Here is a 26,150-nt window from a genome sequence, read left to right as displayed (position 1 = left end):
TGATAGAAAAATCAATCAATCCCCTTGTCCCACTGCGGGGAATCCTCATCCGTGCCACAACCTGCTCGGATCAACGTAAGCACTCGCCGACATACAGCTTGGGGAGAATTACAAAAGACTCTCATTACATTAATATTGTGCAGGACAAAATAAATCTGCATCTCCTCTTGGTCATCTTTTTTTCTCAGGCCCCTACATCTCGGGTTTCCGGCTCCGTCTGACACACGCACATCTTCAGAGAGGGGCTGAGAGGTCCAGACAGATTGGCTGCAGTGGCGAGTAGCGCAGCCTTTGTGCCAGCTCTGCACAAAGACACAAGCAGGAGAGCTGTGTCTGACTGAACCGCGGGGATTCAATTGATCATAGCCACATGGGTCCAGAGACGTGGAGAGAAGTATGACTAAGAGTAATGCCCAAAGGGGGCTTAAAGAGCAGTTTATTCTCCCTATACAACACGGATTACACCGTGAGTAACAAACATCATACAAGTTTTCAACTGGAGTGCGACATATGCATGAAAAATTTACTTTTGAGAAAAGTAGCAACATGCAGGTAAGAGAGACCCCTTTTTATAACACTTATGACACTGGGCAGAGTAATCCTTTGATCTGGAATAAACAAACCAAGGCCAGAAACATATGCCCACATTTCATAAACTTTCACTCTCAGTTGCATGCATTCATGGAACAGTCTTCCTGTGTCTGTCAGGTCCTCTCAGGCTGTTGGACAGTTCAAATCTAGACTGAAAACACACTTCTTCTCCCTTTAATACTAGCTAGTAACTGAGTGTATCTTGGTCTGTTATCATTTTTTTTTTTTTTTTATCTCTGTGTGTCTCTAATTGTTGTTGTGAAGCACTATGACCCACGGAAGTCTTTATTAAATGAGCAGTACAAATAAACTTGAATTGAATTGAACTGAACATGCATTTCTGGAAGGGGTTTATGCTGTTCAATGCTGTTGTACTGAACACAATTATGGTGCAGAAATCCTAAGAACAGATCTGAAGATGGTTTATGACAATCCCCTAAAAATCTCTGTTCAGAAGGAAACAGGAACACACAGATGTTTGAGCCTTTTGAATGAAACATGAAAAGAGAGTTTTGGGTAGGTTTTGGATGAGGGAACAGTCAATTTTACATGATGCATCTTTAAAAGCTGAGACTAAAACATTTTGGATACTTGTGCCTTGCCAATGCTTCAGCAGATTTGTTTACACACTTGGAGTATTTACACAGGTCTCTTTAAGAGAGATAAATGAACACAAGTCTACAAATGTGCTCCTCTGAGTAGAGAGCACACTTGACTCTGTCAGCAGTTGTAAAATTAACAAAATTGGAAGAGTTAGATATTTCAAGTTGGTTTGGAGGGTAGACATAGAGCATAGAATAAAAGAAGAATAGTTTCTTGTGGCACATCAGGCTGCCTCTAACAAAGCTGACAGTGTTGTCAGCAGTAACAACATGGTGGAGGGTAACGCAGTTGCAGTCGGTGGCGTGGAGACGGACAGAGCAGTGTCGAGTGAATTGTAGATAACAGCGACTGTGACAACTGAATTACAGCTGACGGCCCTGAGATGAGCGCTCGGCTACAGAAGAAACAAGACTGACAGGGCTGCACACTGGGAGGAAGGCTACACCGCGCAGAGGGAGTCAGAGGGCAAGGGAAAACACATGAACAAAAGCAAAACAGAGAGATGGGGAGGGGCAGAGGAAAATGAGACAATATCACGAAACCACAAGAACATACATTTAACACTTACTTGTCGCATTAGTGAGGCGGAAGGTAACGGAGCGATCTTCAATGTTGCACACATTGCGCACTGACACTTGACAGGTGTAGTCAGCAAAGTCCTTGGGCCGAAGGTTCTTGAGTTTCAGGACTTTAGTTTCACCCTAAACAGAAGACATACTAGGTTTTACTATAATACAGAAACAAATGACTATAGTCCTCTTTAATGTACGGGCTTGCCGTATTGAGGCTTTGGACAAGACACTATGGGTATTAGGTGGTTGTCACATGGCTTGACATTTGTTCACAATAGCAAAGAGAAAACTCAAAGTCATGTCTTTGAGAAAACAGATGCCCACAGAAGAACTGGGATGGAACCCACAGCCTCATCGCTGAGTGTCAGGTGAGTTAAGAACCAATAGTTTCAAATTCACTCTTTTGGTCTTCCTCAGTGGCACAAATCCAACTTGCCCCTTAATCCAATTTGACAGTGACAATGATGAGAGAATGGAACAAGGATGAACAGCGTGCAGTGCCTCTCGATAAACCCATTTCCCATTGTTTAAACATGCTCTCCCTATCTGTAAAAACATTAGGGATAATGAAATTCCCTGTGACAATTGCCTCCGAGCAACTGTAAATTTAAATAAGAGGTTGTAATAATAAGATTTAAACAGTGCTGTCCACTACCGACTCATGCCACTCACTTTGATACATACACTCCACAAAAGCAATCATATTCCTTTTATGGCTTCAGTGTTGATATCTCAGATGGAGGCTTTTTCAGCTGTCTGCCTGCTGAAGTACTTTAGGTGCCGCTGGCTAACAGTGTCTTGGCTCAGCCTTGGGAAGAGCCATACAGCCAGGCTAATTGAACCCAAGAGGCAGGGCTCTGTAGCTGGCTGATGCTTTGATAAGTGGAGAAAAAGAGCAGCCACAATTGTGCGCTTGCCACAACTGACACAGACGGCTCAAGGACAGTTAAGCTGAGTTTAGGGGGAGTGTGTTTGACTGTGGAGCTTCAGAATAGACAGATGTTGCAGGTTTGTTTAAGAAAGGTATTAAGAAAGGACACTTTTTTCAGTAATGGAAAAGAATACCAAGAAAAATTCAGTGTTGTCAATCAAATAGAAAGGGGAGGAGTAGAACAATCTGTATCAGTGCAGTGCTGAAAAGATGGTGACACATTTGTCATTTGTCAGCTCTCTCGGTTATTTTTCAAAACAATATGTTCACATTATATTCAAAGAAGTCAGAGAACGCATTAGAGAAAGCGATATATCTTTACAGAAATCACAGAGAAGACCTGAATGCCCTCTGCGAATCATTTAACCAGAGAATTTTCTATTCATTCATTTACATGTTATGTTGCTTTAATCAAATTTGATTTCGCACAGGCAAAGTATAGGGCACAGTAAACTACTTCAACATTAATTCATTAAAACATTTTCCACTGACAAAGGCACAAGGTATAAATGAATTCTCAATGCACCAGTGGCCTTCTATATTATAAGTGCTTCTTCAATCCGAGCTACAAGCTGTAAGATAAAGAGCTTTTATGAAGGATATACATTGTTTGAGTGCCGGCGAGCGCTCCTCTCCTTGTATTGTAGTTTTGAAGGCGTACCTGAGTGTATAGCGGCTCATAGATGTCCACTCCGTTGTCCTTGCTCTGTTCGATGAGCATGCTGCCCCGTTTCCAGATGAAGCGAGCAGGAGGGTTGGAGTTGACGGTGCAACGCAGGAACACGGTTTTCTCCTGGTAATAACTGCCACGCACATCACTGATGGTCTGGTGCACCGTCAGGACTGGAGTGTCCAGGTCTGCATACAACAATGGGACTAATCTGAGTGCTCATACACAATTTTTACACAATATACCTTAAAACGTTTATCAACAGTGTAAATTAAACCAGGTGAGTTTTTCCAACAGAGATGTTTTGAAAGGATAAGGGGCATGAGGCAAGTTTAATTCTAATATTCAAACAAGAGGGCAGCTGATATATTTGGGAATTTTTTAATATCGGCTGTCTCTGATCTAATGTTGATAAACGCTGATATCTCCGGAACCGAAAGTGATAGAGAGCTCAACAACACCCTCTTCAGCCTCAAGGGGGACTGAGAAACATCACAATGAAAATAGATCTGAAAAAAGCTTAAACTTTCACTGACTAAGCCTCAGTGAATATGGACATGCTGCAGCTCATTTTGAAGCGCAGACCCTGGAGAATTCAATCGCTGAATTAGTTTTAACCCCCACAAATGTACTCTTGATCGCTGCGAAAAATGCTGCGGTTAGCATCATTGTGCTAAAGCTAGCGGCAGGATGCTAATGCTAACATCAACTAAGCACAAGACACAGACAGAAACTATGATTGGATCATAATCGGAAGAAACAAACTAAAACCACTGCTACAGTGGCCAAGTGTTTGTATTTTATTTTATGAAATAACTGCTCTAACATAACATCATCAGATCACTTTATGTACGTTGTCAATGTTCCCCGCTTCCGGGTCCTAGCAAACCGGCAAATATGCAAGAAAAAAACCATTAAAAAACAACCCTCAATATTTCTGAAACTCAACGGAGAGTTACTGAACCTACTTATTTCTCAGACTCATTAGGCAAAAATGCGGCACCTACTGCTAAAAAAGTAATATTTTCTAAAGTCTGTACTTCTAGGGTTAGCATAGCTTCTGCGCTGTTAGCATTTATCTCTGCTAAACCGGAAGTACTGATTTTGGTAAATATTACTTTTACAGCAGTAGGTACAGCATTTGTGGCTAATGAGCCTGATGAATAAATATGTTCAGTAACTCTCTGTTCAGTTTCAGAAATATTGATTGTGGTAGCCTATTAAAGAGTTTTTGGTAGTTTCGCACATCTGCGAACCCGGAAGTAGAGCTGTGACGTCACCACTTAACAAACGTATAATCCTGTGATCCCTGTTTAATGTTTTTGAGCTGTGTTATCGATTGATGTAATTCATAAATGGTGACATCTCTTTTGCAAGAAAAAAATAAGACTGTTTATATTGATGCTATATTGACACCGGATAAAAGAAGACCATTCACTTTTTCACTCAGAGAAAACCAGAACAGGATTTTTTTAAATAAATCAGCCTCATGCCCCTAAAAAAACGCCCCCTGCTGTCACAGTTCAACACATTTTACAGTTTAGAAGCCTCATATAAGATTAGAAATTTGAGAAAATCATAAAATATCGGCCATGCATATCGGCATCGGCCAATTAAAATCCCAAAATATTGGCCTTACAAAAGCCCATATTGATCGACCTCTAATTCAAACTATGCCAAATATGGACAATGAGTCATTACTAGTAACTCTATTTTGTGGATATCATGTTATCCGATACAACCCATGCTGATTGTAAATTGAACTACTATGTTCAACCTTCTGCATGTCATGGCATCTTGACTGACAGAGGTTACAAGAGTTAACGTTGCCTCAAACCAAAATAAAACAGCAGCATCTTCATATCACACTATAATAGCAAAAGGTCTACCGATATGTAAGTTCTGCTATTCCCTTCCTTTCTTTCTGCATGTTTCCAGCGTTTTTTATCTGCCTTCCCCACTCGCCTAGTTTTTTCCCGGTGCATTTGTTCCCAGCAGTGTCACCGCTGTCCCTCCGGAGGATGGGATTTCTGCCTCTGTCACATTCACGGAGCCTTGCGTGCCGGTTTGCGCCATCTCTCCAGAACCCCCTGCCACCTTCACTACTCATCAGCCTCCCCTCTCTCACCTCTATCTCTCCTGCCAGCCCCTGTGTCACTGTGTAATCCCGATTCTTCACACTCTAATTGAAATGATGTGGCCCCTCAACGTCATGGAAACAATTTCTAGCATTGCCAGGGTAGTGCTGCATGCTTTCCAGCTTTTGTCCCCCCCCCCCCCCCCCGTGTCAGCTCGTTCTTTCGGTCAAGTGTAAAGAACCATGAAATGTAAGGGTGAATTTTAAATGATTATTATTGGAACAAGAACAAAAAAGTTTAAGTGGATAATATGAGTGATAACAGGCTCTTTGACTAAATTGTAAATTCAGCCTTTTTTAACTGAATTACTTTAGGTTGAAGCTGTACTTTAGAGCACTGTAATAACATGGATTTAAACTAGAGATGCACCAATCGAGCTGAACAAGTGAATGGTCCTCTTATTTTCATGGTGAGACCAATAAAGTCAATTATCAATTATATCTAATAAACTAATGGAAAAACTTTTAACAAGGATCACTGGATTTCTGACACTATCCTTGGGAGTTAAATGTTGTTGAAGTTATTCTTTAACAACATTTTAAAACTAAAATACAAACACTTGGCTTCAGCAGTGGCTATTTTATTATACTAGGCTACTTTAGGTGTTTCAATCATAGTTTCTGACCCAGCTTTGATTATTTGGTTATCGATTAATGTACTGATTATTTTCACCACTAATCGATTTATCGCTTGGCTGTGAATGGTGTATGAAAATTTTATATTAAAAAAAAACAATGTATCACATAAAGCTAAAGTGGCACCGCTTGAGGACATCATGATGGAGTGAACTTAAAGTGAATGTTTGTTGGAGGCTCTTGGATGATTGGATGAGACAGATATTTGCGAAATGTTCAATGCACAAAACATTACAGACCCTAACTTTAAAAACAAAGTAGGTTTTCATAAAAAATACACAATTTTACGGTCATTTTTTTCTATTTGAGTCTGTGTTTACTAGAAAACGACTAATAAATTACTAAAATAGTTGGCGACGATTTCAATAATCGATCAGTTGTTTCAGCCCTACTAGCGATAGCATGCTCCTGCTTGCCTTAGCACGCTGTTGCAGGGTTGCCAGGGATCATCAGCCAAACCTGCCCAACATCATCTCAAAAACCGCCCAAAAATGCGGAATATATTATGAGATCCCTGTTTTCCCCCCTTAGCCCCAGAAAACAAGCCTATCGGTCAAACTGGGTCACCCTGTATGCCTTTATTTGCCCTGATATTACGGCTGAAATCAAGATTTTACGTAAATCTTGCTTGAACTATAAAAAAACAACTGGCAACCCTGTGCTGTTGCTAACGGCAGCATTTTGCACAGCGATTAAAAATACATTTGCGGAGGTTAACTAACTTTTGATTGAATTCTCCAAGTTCTGAGCTTCAAAATGATTTACAGCATGCCCATATTCACTTGGATCGGTTAACTTTTTTTAAAGCGGTGAAAACCAAAACTGGTATCGGATATTTGTATATCTTTCAGGGTTCATTTTGTCAGAAGAGTTAGAGATGTTGAAATCTTTACCTTTACATGTTTCAGCCGCCATCTGCAGGCCGTCATGATAAGTACTGTATATTTGTATCCAAAACCGATATTTAAATATGGTGCCTAAGTGTAATAATGAGTTGATTATGGCAATTATGGTGACGTTGATCCGGAGTAAAGACTGCACCACTGTTACAAGAAAGCATGGCATTTTCATTATTCTCTGTTGTCCCAGGTAACTTGTTATTTCCACCATGTTTTTATAGTGCCGTAAAGAATTGTGCCAGCAAAACTATATCTAAAAATAGCACTGTCAAGATCAAAGATTTTCTTCCACTACTGTTGCAAGAACATATTCTGATCACAAAGCCTAAAGCCAAAGTGAAATATCAAGTTATCAGTTTTAGTAGATTATTCTATGTTAAGAGACATTGTACTGGATCAAGCCTTTAACCCAGAACTCCAATACTGTGTAAGGTCCAGGCACTGAAGAAAGGTAGAATAAGTGAAATATCTGCTTTTCAATAGCTTCAATGCAAAAATACCCACTCATTTTTTTCCCAATGTTCTCTACATAAAATTGGCCTGAACAAAGGCAAATACGCTGGATACACAATACACTGAAATGGCCAGGTAAATGTGTTTCATCAGTGACTTCAGTCCGCACACCTGTTTCCATTTATTTTACACACCCCCATAAGAATTTGAACAAAAGTGCAATACAGGACAAATGGAGCACAATGAATCTCCATATTGTGTTGTAGCATCTGGCTTCGGAAAAATGCTTTACCGCGAGCCAACAGTTCTGTACCTGGCAGCCCTGGCGCACACGCTGTATCAACCAGGACCGAGAGCCATGTGTCAGCGCGTGTGCTAAAGAGATCTGGCAATTAGGCAAGAAAATGTGCACGCCGCCCTTTGTATGTTTGCGGTTTGCTTACGAGTGATTGTTTGTGACTGGCACTGTTGCTCCGGATTTGTGTATGATTTTCACAGATCATTTGCCGCGAGGGGAATTTCGGACTGCGTAATGCCAAGATGGATGTTTCTGTATAAATATGAGACAGTTGGACAGGGAGGAGCTGCACTATCTGTTGTCACTGTCTGCCTCCCGACGCTATTGTAGGACACAGAGAGGAGACAAATTGACAGAAGCTGAAGAAGTGCAAGTCCATGGAGAATGCTGGTCACTTTGAGGTACCGAATGTGACTGGCTTAACTGATGAGAAAACATCAAATTCACTTCATAAAACAAATAAAAAAATTGATTGCTTAAAGTACTCCCATTGTGTTCCCCTCCACTCGGTTACATTTCACAATCTCTGCGTTTTAGATTGTGGTAGGGAGTGGGGTGGCTCCAGGGCTCTATGTCATATAACAGTTGCTTTTTATGTCACCTTTGTTTTTAGTTGCTTATAAGCGAAAATCCCTGGATGAGTCAAACTTTATTCGTTTTGAGTAAATGGAGACACCAGATGAGACTGCAAGTGTACAGAAACGCAATATGAAACTTTAATGAAGGCTCTGATTTCCCTGCGGTCATGGCTTTGCACACCCAACATCACCAGCACTCAGCTGTTATTTTGTTGTTGATGGCGGCAACAGGCTTTTAATATGGATCTAATGGGCCTCCAAATTTGGTGCTGCTTGTGGCGCTGTTATCCTCTGCTTAGACACTGTACACTGGTGCTGATACAAAAAAAAAAAAAATCTTATAAGCACCATTCTTATAAGTAAGCCTTGTACATGTTGGAGTCTTTAGGGCTGGAAATAGTTTTGTGTGGTGTGGGCACTTGTCATTTTGTTGCTATGGCAAAGAGATGTGTTATGGTGCTTTAAAAAGTTCAAGATAGACAGGATACAAAAACACTCTTGAACAAAAACCCAATCAAAGTAAAAAAAATAAAAAAAAGTCTCCAAGGTCTCAATTTGCACTGGGATTTCAGGGACAAAATCATCCAGGCCTAGAGCTGCGCTGCATCAGGTGATAGAAACAAGCTTCAGTTTTCAGACAATCAGACTTCTATGATAAATGTGTGAAATCAGTGTTGCAAATAGGTGCGTGTTATTAAGCATCTTTCGAGTCCAACAATGTTCCAATGGTAAAGCTAAAAAACAAAAAATACAGTTTAGCCGAAAATAACATTACAACTTGTTGACCATCAACTCATATCATTGCCGTAGCTGCTGATTTCCCCCACTATATACCCAGAGTAAGCATCGTAATAATGGAAACCGAGATTTACACCGAAGCAATCCATTTTAGTGGTCAGGGTTGAGCGAGTACGTTTTTCTAACAAGTTGACCTCTGCCGGGTGCCTTCCCCTGCAGCAGCGCGGCCCGGACTCCAAATCCTCTTTGATTTCCAATAACATGTCCTGTACTCTAATAGCTCTCCGCGAGTAACGGCCATTAGAAGACCAAAGAGAAGATGACAGGTTCAATTGAGGGTGACATGCACTGGAGGAGAACGGCGCAGGAATAAAGTGTATTGCGGTCCATGTGTATGGGTGACTGAACAGTGTTGAGGGCGTGACCGGAGCTTACATGTGTTCGATAGCAATATGTGTTGGCTATTGGGCTTTGATTACATGATGTTTGTTTATGACACAATCGTCGTCAATTGATTCCAGCCTGAACAACGAAAATGATGCTTCAGTAATGGCTGTCCTAAAGAGCCTGACTTGAAAACTTAAAATTGCTGTCAAAGGTGAAGGACATTTTATAACCCAATAGCTGGCAGAGGTATGATAAGTAAGTAAGTAAATAAGTGCTTTATTTGTCATTGAGCCACGCTGCCATTGTGGGCAGCATGTTTTTGGAGGTCGGGGGAAACCGGAGTGCTGCCTTCAGTCTCCTGAAACGGTGTACCGCCTCCAGGGTTTGTCCCGGTCTCAAAGCGTGGTGTCCTGCACTGGTCAGCTTTTCCACCTCCTCCTTCCTCTTCCTCCTGCGCAGCTCCATCCACTCCACAACAGTCTTTCACCACCTTCTGGGAAGTGCTTGGCAGTCAATATGTTTTAGTCTCCAGTGATTAGCCAGAACGATAGTAGGAGCAGAAGGCATGTGTGGCTTAGCAGTGAGTCTTGCCCGGATACCTCCTCCTTTGTTCCACCTTGTTTCCTGTCGCTTCCTCTTTTAACGTCTCCACTGTGCTGCAGGTGTGGGGGGCTCCTGTTGCCTCTTCAGTGTTTCAGAAGACATTTGTAGCTCTCAAATGTCTTTAGGCAAATTGAGTTGCCTTGTGTATGAAATATGCAGTATAAATAAAGTTGCCTTGCCTTGCCTTTAGCTCATAAGCTAGCTGTTCGTTTACTTTTAAAAAGCTGCTTTCTTCAGGGTCCGTTCTGGACTCTCTGCTGTAAAAAAAAATCCACCAAACCCCACAAAAACATGGCAAAGACCAGCAAAACAATGTGGAACATAAAAACCACAAATGCAGCTTGCAGAAAAAGGGAAAAAAGGCAGCTGTACCGAGAGAGAGGGAAGTTGCTGCTTGTTTACACGTTGCCACAACGCCAGGAGGAACAACAAGCCTCACAGATTTGTAAAAAAGGAGATTTGACCCACTGACAAATGCAGAAACAGTTACATATAGTGCATACATACACACATGTTACTGAATCAATCACAATCAGCAAAAAGTATATTCAGTGATTTTTCATTTAAAAGTCTAATCACACTGGTTCTCTTACATGGGCCTTCTATTAGTAGCATGAACACGCTCACGCAGGCACGCAGCTACCAGCAGCTGAGAAAACCCCACACACAGAGACACAAACACAAGCAGACTCCGCGTTTGATCCAGCTACGGATCTCGTCAATTATTCAGCATTTCGCTCATAGACATTGCCTTAAAGAGGCCATAAAACATGCACGAGGCCCACATTTGGAAATAACAAGAACACTGCCTGGGTTTAAAATGCAACACAGCGAAGTAAAGATTGATTTAGGCAAAAAAATCTTTAAGGTTTATTTTACTAAAGCAACAAACATCTCTGGTTTTCTGCTCTTTTAACCTCCGAGTAATATGTCTGAAACAAAGTGTGCTACTCTATCATGGTTTGAATATTGATAAAGAAAGATTGAACATATGCTGACACAGTCTACACATCTCATTTTATGTACATATACAATTTAGTTTTTTTACAGATACATTTCAGAATCAGAAAATCTTGTGATTTTACAGATTAATAGATTATATATTGTGTTACATTAATTTCCTTTTGTGAGTGTGAGAGAGTCTAAATCAAAATATGATGCCATATGATAGAATACCAAATATATAATAATGAGGGTTGAAACATATATTTCATAGTTCAACCTTTTAACCCCCACTTGCTTTCTCCAGTTGAGCATTACAGTTTAACACCTCATTTGAAAGCTAAGACCTACAAAACTAGGCTTCTTCCTCATTATGAGTGTCACAGTTTCATCCTTTTTGTTTTCATTATTTATTTATTTTATTTATTATACAATTACGTGACAAAAACGTCAACAAAAAGTGACAAAAAAGCAATTAAAACATGATAAAAAATTTGGCAAGAAATGTGACAAAAAAGCAACGAAAACGTGATTACAAAAAACAAGGACTAAGCTTAGATAAGTTTTGTAGGTCTTAGCTTTCAAACGAGGCATTACTCTGGAATCTGGAAACTCCTTTTGGCGGAGAGTTGTTGGTGCCAGAAAACAATCTCCTGCTCACAAGCTCAAGACCGAAGCAGGAAAGGTGCGGCGTTCACCTGCAACCTAACCTCTAGGCCATCCGACAGCACACTACGAAGTTATTCAGTCCAACCTTATAATCAGAGCAACCCAGACCTTCCTCTCCCCAGACGCCTCTACAAAAGAAGTCCTGGTCATTCCCATGCTGAGAGAGACCCAGCATGGCGACAGGACTCCCTAAATTATGTGTATTATGTCCGAAGTGGGCATTGTTTACCATGAAAGCAGCCATGATAAGTTGATAATAATGGGCCGTATTGGTTATTGGTAAGATCATGTTATTACTTTTAATATAAAATGTGTACCCAGAGTATTGCATGTTTCGTGCTTCAATTGTTTTTGTATCTGTGTATATGTGTGTGGTCAAATATTTAACCTAATGAGGAATCTGCAGATGGTTGGCGTTCACTCCCTCAGCCCCCGGGTCTAACCCACGTCTAAATACAAAAACGACCCCACGCGTGCACAGCCTTCTTTAGATGCACATATCCCTTAAAACATGAAACAAAAACACTACCACCTCAGGGCTAAAATAACATGTAACTGTATTTTCACTGCTGCCCCAAAGGGTGAAATAAAGAAAGGGGGTCTTTCCATCTCTCAGTAAGTGGCTTTTGAAGAGGTCTGTGGGGAGCGGACTGGACACAGATTGTTCTGTAACAAGAAGCATGCTCCTGTGGATCTGTGGGGCAATGGAAGAACACTGTGAGGAGCTATGGCCCAAACACAGAAGTGCAGTCTGTGCACATTGTACAAATCTGCACAGTGGAAATGACATGAGAGACAGACACAAGTCATTGACCTGTTGAAAAGTGAATTTGCTTTGCGCACTATGGATAAAGCAAACATATTGACAAACACCATACATACCTTCTTTGTCTGAAGAAGGGCTAAGGCCCGAAACGTCACTAACCTGGTGAGCATTAAATAAGCTTTGGAGCGACTAAGTTGTGCGGATCTTTTATTTATTTGTTTTTCAAACACCATACACACATAACAAACATGCACATAAATGGCCGGTATCATCGTCATTACTGTTTTTCAACTTAAATATCAAAGTGCTTACAGTGTTTTACTTTGTACTGAGCCTACTACTATGGATTTAATGAATTACTGATCAGGCAGACTTTTCTGTCATCCTATTTAATGCTGTGCGTGAGAGAACGTATTGAAGAGCTTATTAAATCCAAAACCTATTGCAATAAAATGTACAAAAATGTGATTAAGAAAATGGTGTATCTTTTTGAAATATGCTTCTGTACAGCTAAATTAGTTTTACAAATGAGATAACGAGTCAAGTGTGAACTTAAATAGCACAGTGTACACTTGATATTATATTTAAGATGCTTATGTTAGTTAATTTAAGAGCTTGTTTTATTATAAAAAAAAAGCACATATCCATATAGTCTATTAATCAACAGACCTCCCATATTAACACAGATAATGAACAAAAGGATCAGAGGTCTAAAGGTTACATCTCAGCAGACTATAACAGTGTCCTGAGGCTCAAAGCATTATGGGAGTCACCTACGAAACAGCTGCGGCCATAAACTAAATGATGTGTCTGTTAATGAGTCACCAGTGCACAAAAGTAATCAATCAGCATTACAGTAACAGATTGTTTTGACGATAATATATATTTATATATTAAACCACAAAGGTGTACAACAGTATCTACGGTTTTCAAATACAAGCGCATGATGCTATTGGTCCCTGCAATACCCTTATGGAGCATTAGGAGTCTCTGAGAACAAATGACTAACAGTTAAAGGGGCAGGGCAGTCACATTACACTGTTATTTACTGTGGCCTCACGGGATCAATTCTACTGGAACAATCCTGACATTTAACTTCTAGAGAGGTTAAAGTTCACGAGGCAGTCGTTGGCTTTTACAGTAACTTCATATTCTTGACATATGTGACTGTGTTAGATATAGATTAAAGTAATTTATAAAGATTATTGCACAAACTTGTCTAGGAGAGATCTGAGAAGTAGGGCTCTCTGACCACCTGCAGTAGTTTAGAAAGTGCTTCACAGCAGTCGACTTGTTAAGCGGCGCTGGAAGGCAGAATTTCCCAACTTGCTTGGGGATCTGATGGTTATTGCCTCCTTGCCAAACTGATTTGTGTGGCACTCACTACCACCTGCTCAGCTTCCTCTGAAAATGTGCTGAGGCGGCACATGCTTAACACAAAATTTAACGCCTTGGGCACATAGTAGACAGAAGATACACTGTTAAGCCATTCTCTGAGTTTTTTTATTCTTTCTCTGACAATTGTGTTTTTTCCCCTCTTCCTTTTTCAAACTTGCACCTTTTTGGCTGTCAACTGGTCCAGGCCATTCATTCATCCACTCCTTATTTGTGTTTGGAGCCCCAGGTGATTAGGAGGCTATCCAATCAACTATTCTATGGCAGTACACATGAAAAGTGGCCAGTGCAGGGTGCACAGAATACCAACAATTCACTCTTTCAACAGAGCAATTTAGATGACGCTATTCACCAGACAAATGGATGGGGATAGCCAAAGACCAAATCAAAATTGATGACGATAAGCATTACAGTTTGTTCTCAACAGAAAGTTCACCGTTTCTCACACCAGGACACATTTTACTAAAAACAGCACACTTTTGATGAGGTTCAATTGCACAAAGCACTGCACACTTAGATCAAAAGTGCACTTTGTTGTGAACACATAAAATCCTGCACACCCTATACTAAGAAGCTGGTTGAACATGTCCTGGATTAGTTCCTCTAACCCGGTTTGACAAACCCAGACATGAAGCTTTTGGATAAGTGGGACTTCAAAGCGTGTTATCACTTGGTTTAGTTAACCCTGGGTTTCTCTGAGGATTTGTGAGCGAGATTTTGTATACTACTCATACTACTATGCAGATGAGAAATGAGCCTTTTTCATGTGTCTAAGTCAACTCAACCTGCGTCAGCCGCATGAGCAGAAAAAGTTAGAACATGATGTCGCTTCTTTTTAAAATCCATAGGCGGTTTCAAATAAAGGACTTCTCTCGCCGCTGCTCAAGGTCCATCCTCCTCTTCCCTCTCTGCTCCTGACCCCCTCCGTACACTGCAGAAGATTCTTTTTTCTGATTGGTCAAAGAGCCGTCTTCTTATCTAAGTTGGGAACTAAACCTGGTCCAGAGCAGGTTATGCGCTAAGGGCATATTACCATGGAGCTCTATCCTTTAGAAAGTTATCCAGCTTTGTAGTAGTAGAGCAGTCAGAGCAGAGATGACACACAAACAGAAAACACTGATTTAAAAAAAAATAAAAATAATTGCATCAGTGAATGCTGAATGTGTTCAAGAGAGTGAGAACATGCCCAGTCCTCAGACAAAGAAAGAATAAGAGTTGGGGAATTATGTACAAACTATCCATTTTATTCAAGGTTTGATCGTTTTTTAGTTTTCAATTCCATATATTTACAAGCTATAGGCAAGCTTTTAACATCGCAATAACATGTTAAATACAATACCGATGTGAGAACTTGTACTTTGAATGCACTTTTACAGGTGTGATGAGGAGCTCATTACTCCCGCCTCCATCATTTAAGTCTCTGCATCTCATCTATTCTTTATGATTTCCTGCCGGTGTAACTCATGTATTAAGACAGTCCTCCAGGGTCGAACTTTCCAGGTGGAAGCTTCTCTCACAGCAGCTAATAAGATCCATGTGTAAATAATTCCTTGCCCACTCACTAACAGGGCTGGTATTATCATTGGGAAGCTGCGGTATTTCTTCTTAAAACACAATAATAGGCTATAACGGTGACAGGGTTACAGAGCATTGCGGCTGCCTTCCTTCGCCTAATATTTTCCTCTATATTGTTCTAATCTTGGATCTTTCCTGCCTTTCATGGCCATCTAATCCACTAGTCTCCGGCACTCTGTCTCCATCCCCATCCTATTTCAATTTCTCTGTGTGCGGATACACAGCCTGTGAGCTGGCCCCAAGGCACCTCCCATACTTTATAATAGTGCCTTCATTACCCAGACCGCTGCAGCCCTCCAGAAATGAAAAAAAAAAAAAAAAGGGGGGGTGAGTATCTCAAAATGTGGATAAAAGTAAGGGAGAAAGAATAGGCAAAATGAAAATGATCAGAATCATAAGTTAATTGCAGGATGACAGTATCAGACTAAGCACATGTGGAGATTGAAAGTGACGGAGTGAAATGAGCGTGTGAATGAAAATATATAGAACAAAAGTGTGGAAGCCGAGCTATAAAGCTGGAGGTTATTGGAGGCTGCTGAAAAATGCCATCCTCATAAAATAATATTAGAATTGGCCTGGCCTTATGGCGGCCATGAATCGAGCCCAGAGGGGTGTGTGGTTAAGGGGGGGGCTGGCTAATTTGACTGCAGTAAAAAGAGAAAAAAAAATTCTAAACTGAAATAAAAAGAAAGGTCAGAGTATAGAAGATCTGCAATGACTATACTGAAGATTGTGAATCATACATAAAGCAAAAGATGCCTATAGTTAAAATGGTCAGAAACAAGGAAAAGTGATAAAATATTAATTAGACCGTGTTATGGTGTTAAGGTATAGTACAAAAATATGTTCTTAACTGAAGCACAGTATGAATATTGCACTGTATGACACAATTGTGATTAACTTGACTCAATATAAAAAAAAAGCCTTAACCCTCACCTGAACAGGGCACATTTTCTCCAGTTTGGGCTTTACCCAAATGTAAAAGGATCAAAATAGCAATTAAAAAGAGGATGAAAACGCAACAAAAATGAGACCGCAAAGCAACAAAAATAGAACAAAAAAGTGACTAAAGAGCGACAAAAACGCTTCAAAAATGTGACATTGCGAGAAAAACTTTACGATCTGTTTTGTAGGCCTCAAAGAAGAACTAAGTAACGTGTTTACCTTAATAAATCCTTTCCGTAATCCCTCTGGGGGGTAATACACGTGTTAATGGGATGATTGGGGGATCTTTCATCTCCCCTGGTGGCCAGAAAACCACAATTACAACTTCGCTGCCTACGGGTCGGAGCCATTAATACACACGAATAGAATCATGAAGAAGAAGCTAACAGGCTAATGGGCAAAGCTAACTGTGGGCTGGCTCCACTTAAAGGGGGGGTATTATGCAAAATCGAGTTTTTCAAGCTTTACATCATGTTACTAAGTCATTCCCTCATTAAAACCATGCCTGAAGTGTTGCCTGGGCACATTCACGTATTTTCGAGTAATCTGTAGAAACTCTGATGGCGGCCATTTTAGGGATAAAACGCCTGATTCCTTCAGGAAACGCCCTCGACCTCCAGGATACGCCTCCGACCTTTCGTCACCAGCCGAGTAACCAACCACTGCTCCTCAGCAGAACCCCCTCCCCCAAGTGTCTAGCCCTAAGATGTAAACAGAGTCATCATGGAGGATTAGCTTCATGTGTTGTGAACCGGAGCCACAGCAGACTTTTACAAAGACACACATCAGTGTTTCTGTTACCTAAACACCCAGGATTAAAACCGGTGACAAGAACAGTTATTTCAGTGTCTGGTTCTGCGCTGGGCCTTGATGATGCACAGAGCCTCCGGAGAAAGCTAATGCTAAGCTAAACCTCGAGTCATCACGTGAAAACGAGAAATATGCACACATAATGTCAATAAAACCACCACACACATAAAGAACCGTTTAACAATGATCACACACGGAGCCTGGCTTGTTGATTTGGAAGTTTATTGCTCACATTTCATCTACAATGGGTCATAGCCGAGTGGTTTTCTCCCGGAGCTAACAAGCTAGCCGCGACAAGCTAACGGGAAAATTCACTGAATACAAGCAGCATATTATGCATTGAAAACGTCCCTAAAACAGGCAACTGCTTGAAGCAGCCTTTATGATGATCACACACGGAGCCTGGCTTGTTGATTTCGTAGTTTATTGCTCACATTTCATCTACAGTGAGTCGTAGCCGAGTGGTTTTCTCCCGGAGCTAACAAGCTAGCCGCGATAAGCTAACGGGAAAATTCACTGAATACAAGCAGCATATTATGCATTGAAAACGTCACTAAAACAGGCAACTGCTTGAAGCAGCCTTTATGATGATCACACACGGAGCCTGGCTTGTTGATTGTGTAGTTTATTGCTCACATTTCATCTACAGTGAGTCGTAGCCGAGTGGTTTCTCCCGGAGCTAAGGCACTATTAGCCGCGACAAGCTAACAACCTTCACCTTCACAACATTCATTGAAAACAGGCAGCATATTATGCACAAATAACGTCAATAAAGCAGCAACTACTCGAAGCAGCCTTTACGATGATCACACAATGAGCCTGGCTTTACACATGTGTGGTTTATTGCAGACTTTTCATCAACAATGAGCTGTAGTCGATTATAACAAGCTAACGGGGTAACCTCGAAAAACCATTGTCCACCTGCACAGATAATGTCCGTCTTTTGAATCGTATGGGCTCCTGCAGATCCTGGTGTCGTCCATGGGGGTATAGTTAGAGATCCATAGGGCATGGCAGATGCAAAGAGATAGCCTCCAAACAGCAGTTATTTTTCAGGCAAGAGCCCCTTCCAAGCGTCCGGTGTGGAAGGTTCGTCTCCAAATAATATCCTGTGTGGCCATTGTTCACAAAGTGATAAACAGTAGCTCCTTCCCAATAATAAAAATTAAAATGCACCGATCGTAGTTTCAATACTGCTGAGACAACGAGCGCAGTGTTGTTGTGATGCCACAGACAGCGTGTGGAGGGGGCGTGTCAGAAAGGGTCAGAGGTTCTTAAAGAGACATAGGCCTATTTCAAGCCATTTGCTACCTCCATTTTGAAAGAGCAATTTTATACAAGGCAGTTATTCTAATTTACTGCATTTACAGACCAACAGAAGGTTTCGTCATCATTGTAGTGTGCTATAGACTGGTGCTATGTGGCTGAAAAAAGCATAATACCCCCTCTTTAAACAGTATTTACAGCCAGGTTCGAGTGAAAAAAAAAATCTCCATTGTGTAATTGGATGTACAATATCCCTCTCTCCCTTTGTCTTTTCTGTCATCGTAGTATTTTCTCTCACGGACAATTAATAAGTAATTAATGAGTAAAAAAAACTTAACATGCTATGACACCTGCAGTGGCGCTTATGGCCTCTATGGGTATGAGTTACTTAGTGCTGCTTTAACTTTCAAATGAGACATTACACAGTTGCTCTAGAGTCGAGAAGCTTTTAGATTTGGGTAATGCGGAACTGGAGAAAATGTGCTCAGTTAAGGTGGGGATTGAGAGGTTAAAGGGAATTCTGAATGAGAACGCAAAGAAGATTACTCAAATAAATCGTATAGTTTTGCATCGTATGTAGCAGGGATCTCCAACCTTTCCAAGTAGCTCCCCAAAGACTTTCTATATTTCTACTGCTTGATGAGTCACATGTTAGATGCATTTTCTTTTCATTGTTAACACTTTGAACACAATCTGCAAACATTTAGGTAAATACTGCCATGTTAAATCAACTTGTGTTGCTATCTTACTCTCCAGGGGGAACTCCAAGTGTCTTCAAAGCACTGCCATTTTTGTTTGCTCATTGGGTAAAAAAAAAGTGGAAGAACTCTGACATGTACATCCAAGTTGCACCTTTAGACTAGCTATCATTCAAAACTGAGACTTGAATGCAATTATCCATCACAGTATGAAATCACAGCTTCGTCTAGTCGGGTTTACTGAAGCATCAGGCTCTTTTCAGACCAGGATCTCTACCTGTGAAACATTACTGCAATTAATGAAATGTATTGCTCCTCTTTTTTTCCGTTTGCTCGTGTTGTATACGGTGCTGCTCTAGTTGAGTGTCAGGTGTTTGCTTTATAGCTTCATCGCCTCAGCTCAGAGGTGTCATGGCAAGATCCGTCTCGTGGAGAAATGCGACCAGCAGGAGAGACGGTATTGTGCAGGATTTATCTCTCCAATCAACCGACCAGCACACAAGGAGGAGGCCCACTGCTGTTCTAAACCAGCGTAATGTATGACAAGGAGCACAGTCCACTCACTCGCTCCCACTCCGAGATGAGACTTGATTTTGTCCTCATCCTCCTCCAACAAAGCGTCAATAATTGGCCCAGCGGGAACACAGGCCAGGAAACTGATGACGGACCCGTCAAAGGAGGCCGACTGAAATCTGATCGGACGTATTGATCCGGTGATATCGCAAAGACAGCTCGGCGTCTTAATTACTGCATTGTCATGGCATCGGAGTTTCAGCTCATTTCAAGCGGCGGCCTTAGGTTGTTTTGCGAAAAGGACAAATATTGATATCGGTGATGTAAAGATTGAAGTTAGCTTTATTGTCAATTCATATGAAAACACACAGAGAGATACATTTGATAAACTCTCCGTTCAAATAGTGTAATGAACAAAATCTGAAAATATGTATCCAATGAATAGTATAACATTGAGGGGTATGGGGGGTGGGGGGCATGGTAAGAGAGTTCAGCTTCCTGACTAGTGAACGAAGCTGCTTTTCAGTCAGCTGGACCCGGTCGCATACTCCACAGTCTCCTCTCTGAAAGGTTACCGCATTTTGTTTTGTTTTATTGTTCAGGTTTTTTTTTTTTGCGTACACAGGGAGATATACACACCACGGTATTTCACTACAAGCAGATGCAGGACCACGTTGTATTGCATCTCCTTGCCTCTCTGTTGATGTCAAACGTTTAGTGGTTTTGATCAGTGAAGAATACGCTTATCTTGTCTGTGCAGTAAAATGATATAAAAGCTGCGCCTCACTTGACTATGCATGAGACACTGGCGAAGTGCCATAAAAATCCACAGTCCTCCAGGCCAATTAGAATGACAAAGATAGGGCCTGATGGTGTGGAAATAATTACAAGAACATTTTTCATATACCTGATACCCCATTTAGAAGTTTTCTACCTTTTGTTTTGTTACTATGCAGCTGTTCATTGTTTTACGCCAGGGGTGTCAAACTCATTTTGGGTCGTGGGCCGAAATTTAGCTCCCACGGCGGGTAAGTTAATAATAATGAGCTCTGTGATTTTAAAATAGTGCTGATTTGGTCAAAAGCCTGACAGGACTGTAGCATAATAAATAATACCGGCATATTATGCTTTACAACATGTGTCACAAGTTTCAGCTACACTGTAGTCATTATTCATTTACTCCCCACTCTGTGGTGGTAAGGTGTTATTGTAGCCACAGCTGCCATGTGGCAGACTGACCATCAAAATCATAGCTCCACGCAGGAATGGGCTAGAGTCCTCTTTTTTCAACATGATCAGGAATCTATGCTCTTCAAGTCGTAGGACAGATTAAATCATCTTGCCGGCCGGATCTGGCCCGCGAGCCTGTATCTGACTTATGTGCCATGACAAGACTCTGTAGGAGTCAGCTTAGAGAGTTGTGGGTTTGATTTTCAGCAGATTACGATGAGGCATTTGCTCACATGCCAAGAGAGTAGCAGACAATTATTTTGAATAAATTAATTCATGTATTAATTTGCATTTTACATATTTTAAGTTCCCCTTTATTTATCAATTCAGTTACCATGGCATTGCATGCTCACATGTAGAGACTTCTCTCTCTTTGGTGCACAAGGCCAATATGAAACGTAGATCAACATAGTCTGCACTCCCAAAGTGTCTAACATAGACACAACTTCAAATAGACATTATTTCAAATTACAACAAAAAGAGTAGCCAACATAATGTTCATTAGCCACAATCGTACGCCCACTTATGGACATATGTCCAATCCACTTATGGCTAACTAATCGTAATCCACAATATTATGATCAGTCAACCAAATTTAAACAATCTGCAATCCCATTTCCCCATTTGCCCTTATCAATAAAGAAACACATTCTTGAGCATCATCAGGGAAATTCACACCAGATGTATTTGTTGTTGGAGAAGCAGATGAGTCATTTTTCTGACTGTAATCACAGTCCTTTACGTGTTTTAGGGCACACTTTGTGATGATTCTGACTGATGAGAATAGCTTGGATTCGATGCCTCTGGAGCAGTCTGACACAACTAGACGGTGCCTGAAACGCGGATAGATGAGGCAGTATTGTGACAGTGTAATTGTAGCACGTCATATTAAGCATATGTCAGGGAAGTAATGGCAGACTGACTGTGGTGTGTGCTCATCACCTCCATCTGCTCATCCATCTGCCTGACATACCGCGAAGATACAAGAAAACCCAAACTCTTAAAAACAAGGATGAACTGAGGACCTTTGATTGGACTGGATTAAGATGAGCAACTGTAATTAATGCTACTATCAAGTTAGAGTTTCATCAAAGTTTCTCTGACATACAAATCACATCCTTTATGCTTTTCAGAAACAGTGTATTTGCTGCTTATTTTACAAGTAAGGTCAGACCTAGTGTTCATTATTTTCAATAAATACAGGATGGTAAAAAAAAATCATAAATAAATGAATAACTAAAATGCCAGTGACAGCCTCTATCACACTTTTATCTCACTATGGTGCAATGTGTAATATTTTACTAAACAAATACTAAATTTAACTTGGACACCACCAAAAGTTAATCGTGCTACCAGTTTTGTTAAACCAACCGACATGGTCTCCTGTTACCTTAATTCTCCTTTACAGACGCCCTGGTCATACCCTCTCCACTTTATTGCGGAAGTGGCACCAGCTAATTACAAGGCTGTCTCAACGACTGTCAGGGGCTGTTTTTCACCCCGCTCACACCCCTTCTGTCAGGCTGAATCAATACCACTCAATATGCACTAGAGTGATAGAACTCGCTGTGGTTCTTATAACATACAGCTTAGTGTAACCCCTGCCAATAGTCACAGTTTCAAGAAAAACAATGACCAGGTACTTGCCAATCTCCACCATAAAGGTTACAATTCAGTTGATTGTTTCATTAATAATTAATAATAATTACTTTTGTTGTAGACGTAACAGAGTAACGTTGGCCAAAACATGTTTCAAAAAGTTGAGAAAAGAATGGTAAAATATCAGCTACTGTGTAGTATTGGAGCATGTTGTTTGTAATCTCTAATGTGAGATTTAGCATTGAAAATCTCAAATCTCTATGGGTTTGCTGTTGAAAATTTGAAGCAAGCTCATGAGAAAATCCCGATTTGACTTTCTGTTTGGATGTCACAAAAGCAAAGATGCAATATTCGATAACTGACTTGAATATAGCTTTATGTTCATTCACACACAATAATAATATGCTCATGTACATAGATACATCAATTCAAATAATTGTAATTGAAGATTACAGACCCCTGCACAAGTCAGAAGCTAATCGGGCTCTCAATAAAATAAAACAATATACACATAAACAAATTGGTAAACACATTTTATCAAAATCAGACTTAAAGGTCCTATATCATGCATAATCAACTTTTTGGAGTTTTTAACCATGTTGTAACGCTATTTCCTTATTAAAAAAAAACCCAGAGTGGTTGTTCATTCACGCAGTTCTAAGCAATCCTCCTAGTGTCAAACAGGAAGACACTAGTGTCAAACAGGAAGAGCCCAACGTCTGTAATGTAATGTGTTACGGCCTGATTTTAACTTATAAAACTTTTTGTTTTCTTTATTTCTGTTGTAAGAAAGAAAGAAATTTAAAAAAAAGTGCCTGATGCGTCCTCGCTGCCCCTGCAGAGAAAACAAACGCACTCCCTGAGCGTCTGAACATATGTCATGTTTGCACCAAAGCTGTGAAGAAGGAGCTCTTTCTAACCTACTCTGGACACGCCTGTTCTTTTTTCTTACCTAACGATAATGTAACGGAGAAAATGTGCGTTTACGAGGACAGGACTTTATTCAACCTTCCTAAAGATGAGGCCACTCGCCAAAGTTGGAATTTCTTTCAGTGATCGGTGAGTATCAGCCAAAATAGTGTTTTTCTGTGACTGTCTCTTGATGGATACTTGGTGAACATTCGCCAGAATCAAAGTGGATGTAAACACCTGATGTAGCGGCTAGGACAGAGCGGTGAGTCAATTAAAACGCGTGTTAGCGTGTGTGTTAGCCATTTATGAAGCTGTGTTGCAGATGTCAACTCCTTATTACTGCATTGTGAAGTAACTTCACTTCACTTCGCTGTGGTATTTATATTTCTTACTGCTAATAGTGCATGGGTGGATTCGTTTGGAGAGAGGGGGCGGAGTTCACTGAATTGAAGCATCGTGTTTTCTGGGTTTGCAAAATACCCCCAGAAAACACTTACAGTATATTTCTCACAAAAAGGTACAATATATCATATAAATGCCTATAGTTTACTTTGGGATGGCTAAAATAGCACGATACAGATCCTTTAAAACATAATATATCAGTGCACTGATATTATATTTCCAAAACAAGGCTAACATGGCACAAAATGAGGAAAAGCAAGACTAAAACTGATCTTTGTGTTTTTGCTTAGGTGTTAGGAAAAATATGTACATCTCAGTCACACATTGATTTTGTGATATGTGTATTGTCGTTTCTTGTGATATGGGCATTGTGTCACCTACAATTGCAATAATGATAATTTGGCGACATATTGTAGCCATATCCTGTCGAATAAATCATCATTTCTCTCGATTAATTGCCCCAACATGCCTCCCGTATATCAATATCTGGCTGCGCCGTCGTAAACCTTCCACTTACATCCGCGGCTCCAACAGTAAAGGAGGCTGTTTTCAATACGAGCCCTTGCACAGCCCTCCAGGGTCTCTATCTGACTCATTGTCCAGGCGTAATGGTTCCTAAGGGAAGCACAAAACGACCTCTCACAAAAGAAAAGCTAGGGCCAGAGTGGTGAATAGGACATCATTCTTGCATAATGAACTAAGTAATGGCCGGGACGAAACTGCACAGTGTCAGCGAGAGGATTAAGAAACATGGTTGCTGATATAGCCAGGCACACTTGATCAATGCGGTGATTTTTCAACAAGAGGCACTTAGAGCTACGATCGGACGGATTATGCATTATCGTTGCGTGTCCGTTTCAATACGCCTCAGATGGGTAAATGGCGTCTTAATTAAATGCGCTGTGAATGCATTTTTAAAAGTGTATATAGGGGTGCCATACATTAGCAAAACAAGAGATGCAGCGTGTTTGAGGTACTGAGCTGGGCCCATTTAACGGCATTAGCATACACCACATGGAAATTAGACTGAAAATCAACGGAGCATCTTTGAAGGCTTGACCTATTGCGGCGCCATTATGCAAATAGATGTAATTTGTGCGCAAAGCCATATATGAGTGGCTGGTTTTATTTGAACCTCAATGGTGGTACAAGAAGCAGCTGAGTTAAGATCAAAATCCTGACCTACAATTTGCACACATGCATTGTTTTAAATATTATACTTTTATTATATTCTTTCATTCAACACAGGCCAGCACAAAGGCGTTTTTGACGAAGTAAACATGAGGTTTATATGCATATAGCATTTTACTTATTGGCTCTATTTCTTTAAATGTATTCAATTACTGGCATATACATCCTTCACTTACGCCCATTTGCGTAATATCAGTTAAAATCTTTTTGACTGAGTGGGTATAGTTAATTCTTTCTTGTACTAGGTGGACCTGCTTCAAGGATTCGACTCAAAATGAAGAACAAATGCAAGCATAATGGTACCCTTTCTTTATGTTGTTTACATCACATCAATAGAGAACTTCCTTTATTTCCAATACAATGCTCTTGTATCTCTGTAAGACAAGAACATCTTATTATTGAGGCAAACTTGACAGGATTAAACCATTTTAAGCATTTAATCCACAAATTCTCAGAGGATTGAAGATAAGATTTTATTCTGCAATTCTCTCTCTGTTTCAATTTTTAAGCACATTCTGTCAGTAACACCTAAAACTTGACTAATACAGTGTGCCACGAGGAAAAAATAGAACTACCCTTGCAGTAAAAACATTTTTTTTGTTTGACTTTGCTGATCAAAAGAATGGCATGTTGCGAGTAAGTGCTTTTTCTTGTTCAGTTTGACGTATATTTCCATGGACATAGAGAAGCCATTATCTGTACTCAAGGCTTCTGTGATGTCCTGGTATGTTTCTTCGTCAAGGTGACACCAACAAACTTGTCTTGCAAAGTACATGTCAGATAAGAAGATAATGTGGAAAAAAGACTCTGTGCTCGAGGGCTGTGGTCTCAATCAACATGTTATTGCCCGTGCCATGGCGCAAAGAGGATGTGTTAAGTTTAGAGAAGTGACTTGGAGCATGAAGCCATTTAGTAAATCTTGTCTTTAAAACAAGACAAAAAGGCAAGGCACACACAGTTCTGTATCCGGAAGGGGATCTTGCGTACAACCTATGCCAATGACAGGCAGTACATTTTGTGAAAGCAGACGATTTAGGAGGAATGCACAAAATATTGAGAAATTCATAGGATTAGCCTGGTATGTTCCTAAAAAGCCTATTTAATGGCATGCATGAATGTAACAGATGACCATGAAACAGTC

The 26,150-nt window shown here is 40.5% G+C and overlaps 1 protein-coding gene across 2 annotated transcripts in view; it reads right to left on the bottom strand.

Moving 5' to 3' along the window:
• Positions 1 to 26,150, bottom strand: part of mdga1 (MAM domain containing glycosylphosphatidylinositol anchor 1) — a 151,610-nt gene that overhangs the window by 47,078 nt on the left and 78,382 nt on the right. For both annotated transcript variants that reach the window (XM_079555928.1, XM_079555929.1), the window contains exons 5-6: positions 3,359 to 3,555; positions 1,763 to 1,895 (exon numbers count right to left, since the gene is read on the bottom strand). In XM_079555928.1, coding sequence (XP_079412054.1) covers positions 1,763 to 1,895; positions 3,359 to 3,555 — 330 coding nt within the window. The remainder of the gene's footprint in view (positions 1 to 1,762; positions 1,896 to 3,358; positions 3,556 to 26,150) is intronic.

This window comes from Gobius niger (assembly GCF_951799975.1).
Source record: "Gobius niger genome assembly, chromosome: 4".
In the NCBI taxonomy this organism is placed as follows: domain Eukaryota; kingdom Metazoa; phylum Chordata; class Actinopteri; order Gobiiformes; family Gobiidae; genus Gobius; species Gobius niger.
Note: the sequence above shows the minus strand (reverse complement) of the source record. Positions and strands in the feature narration are given on the sequence as shown.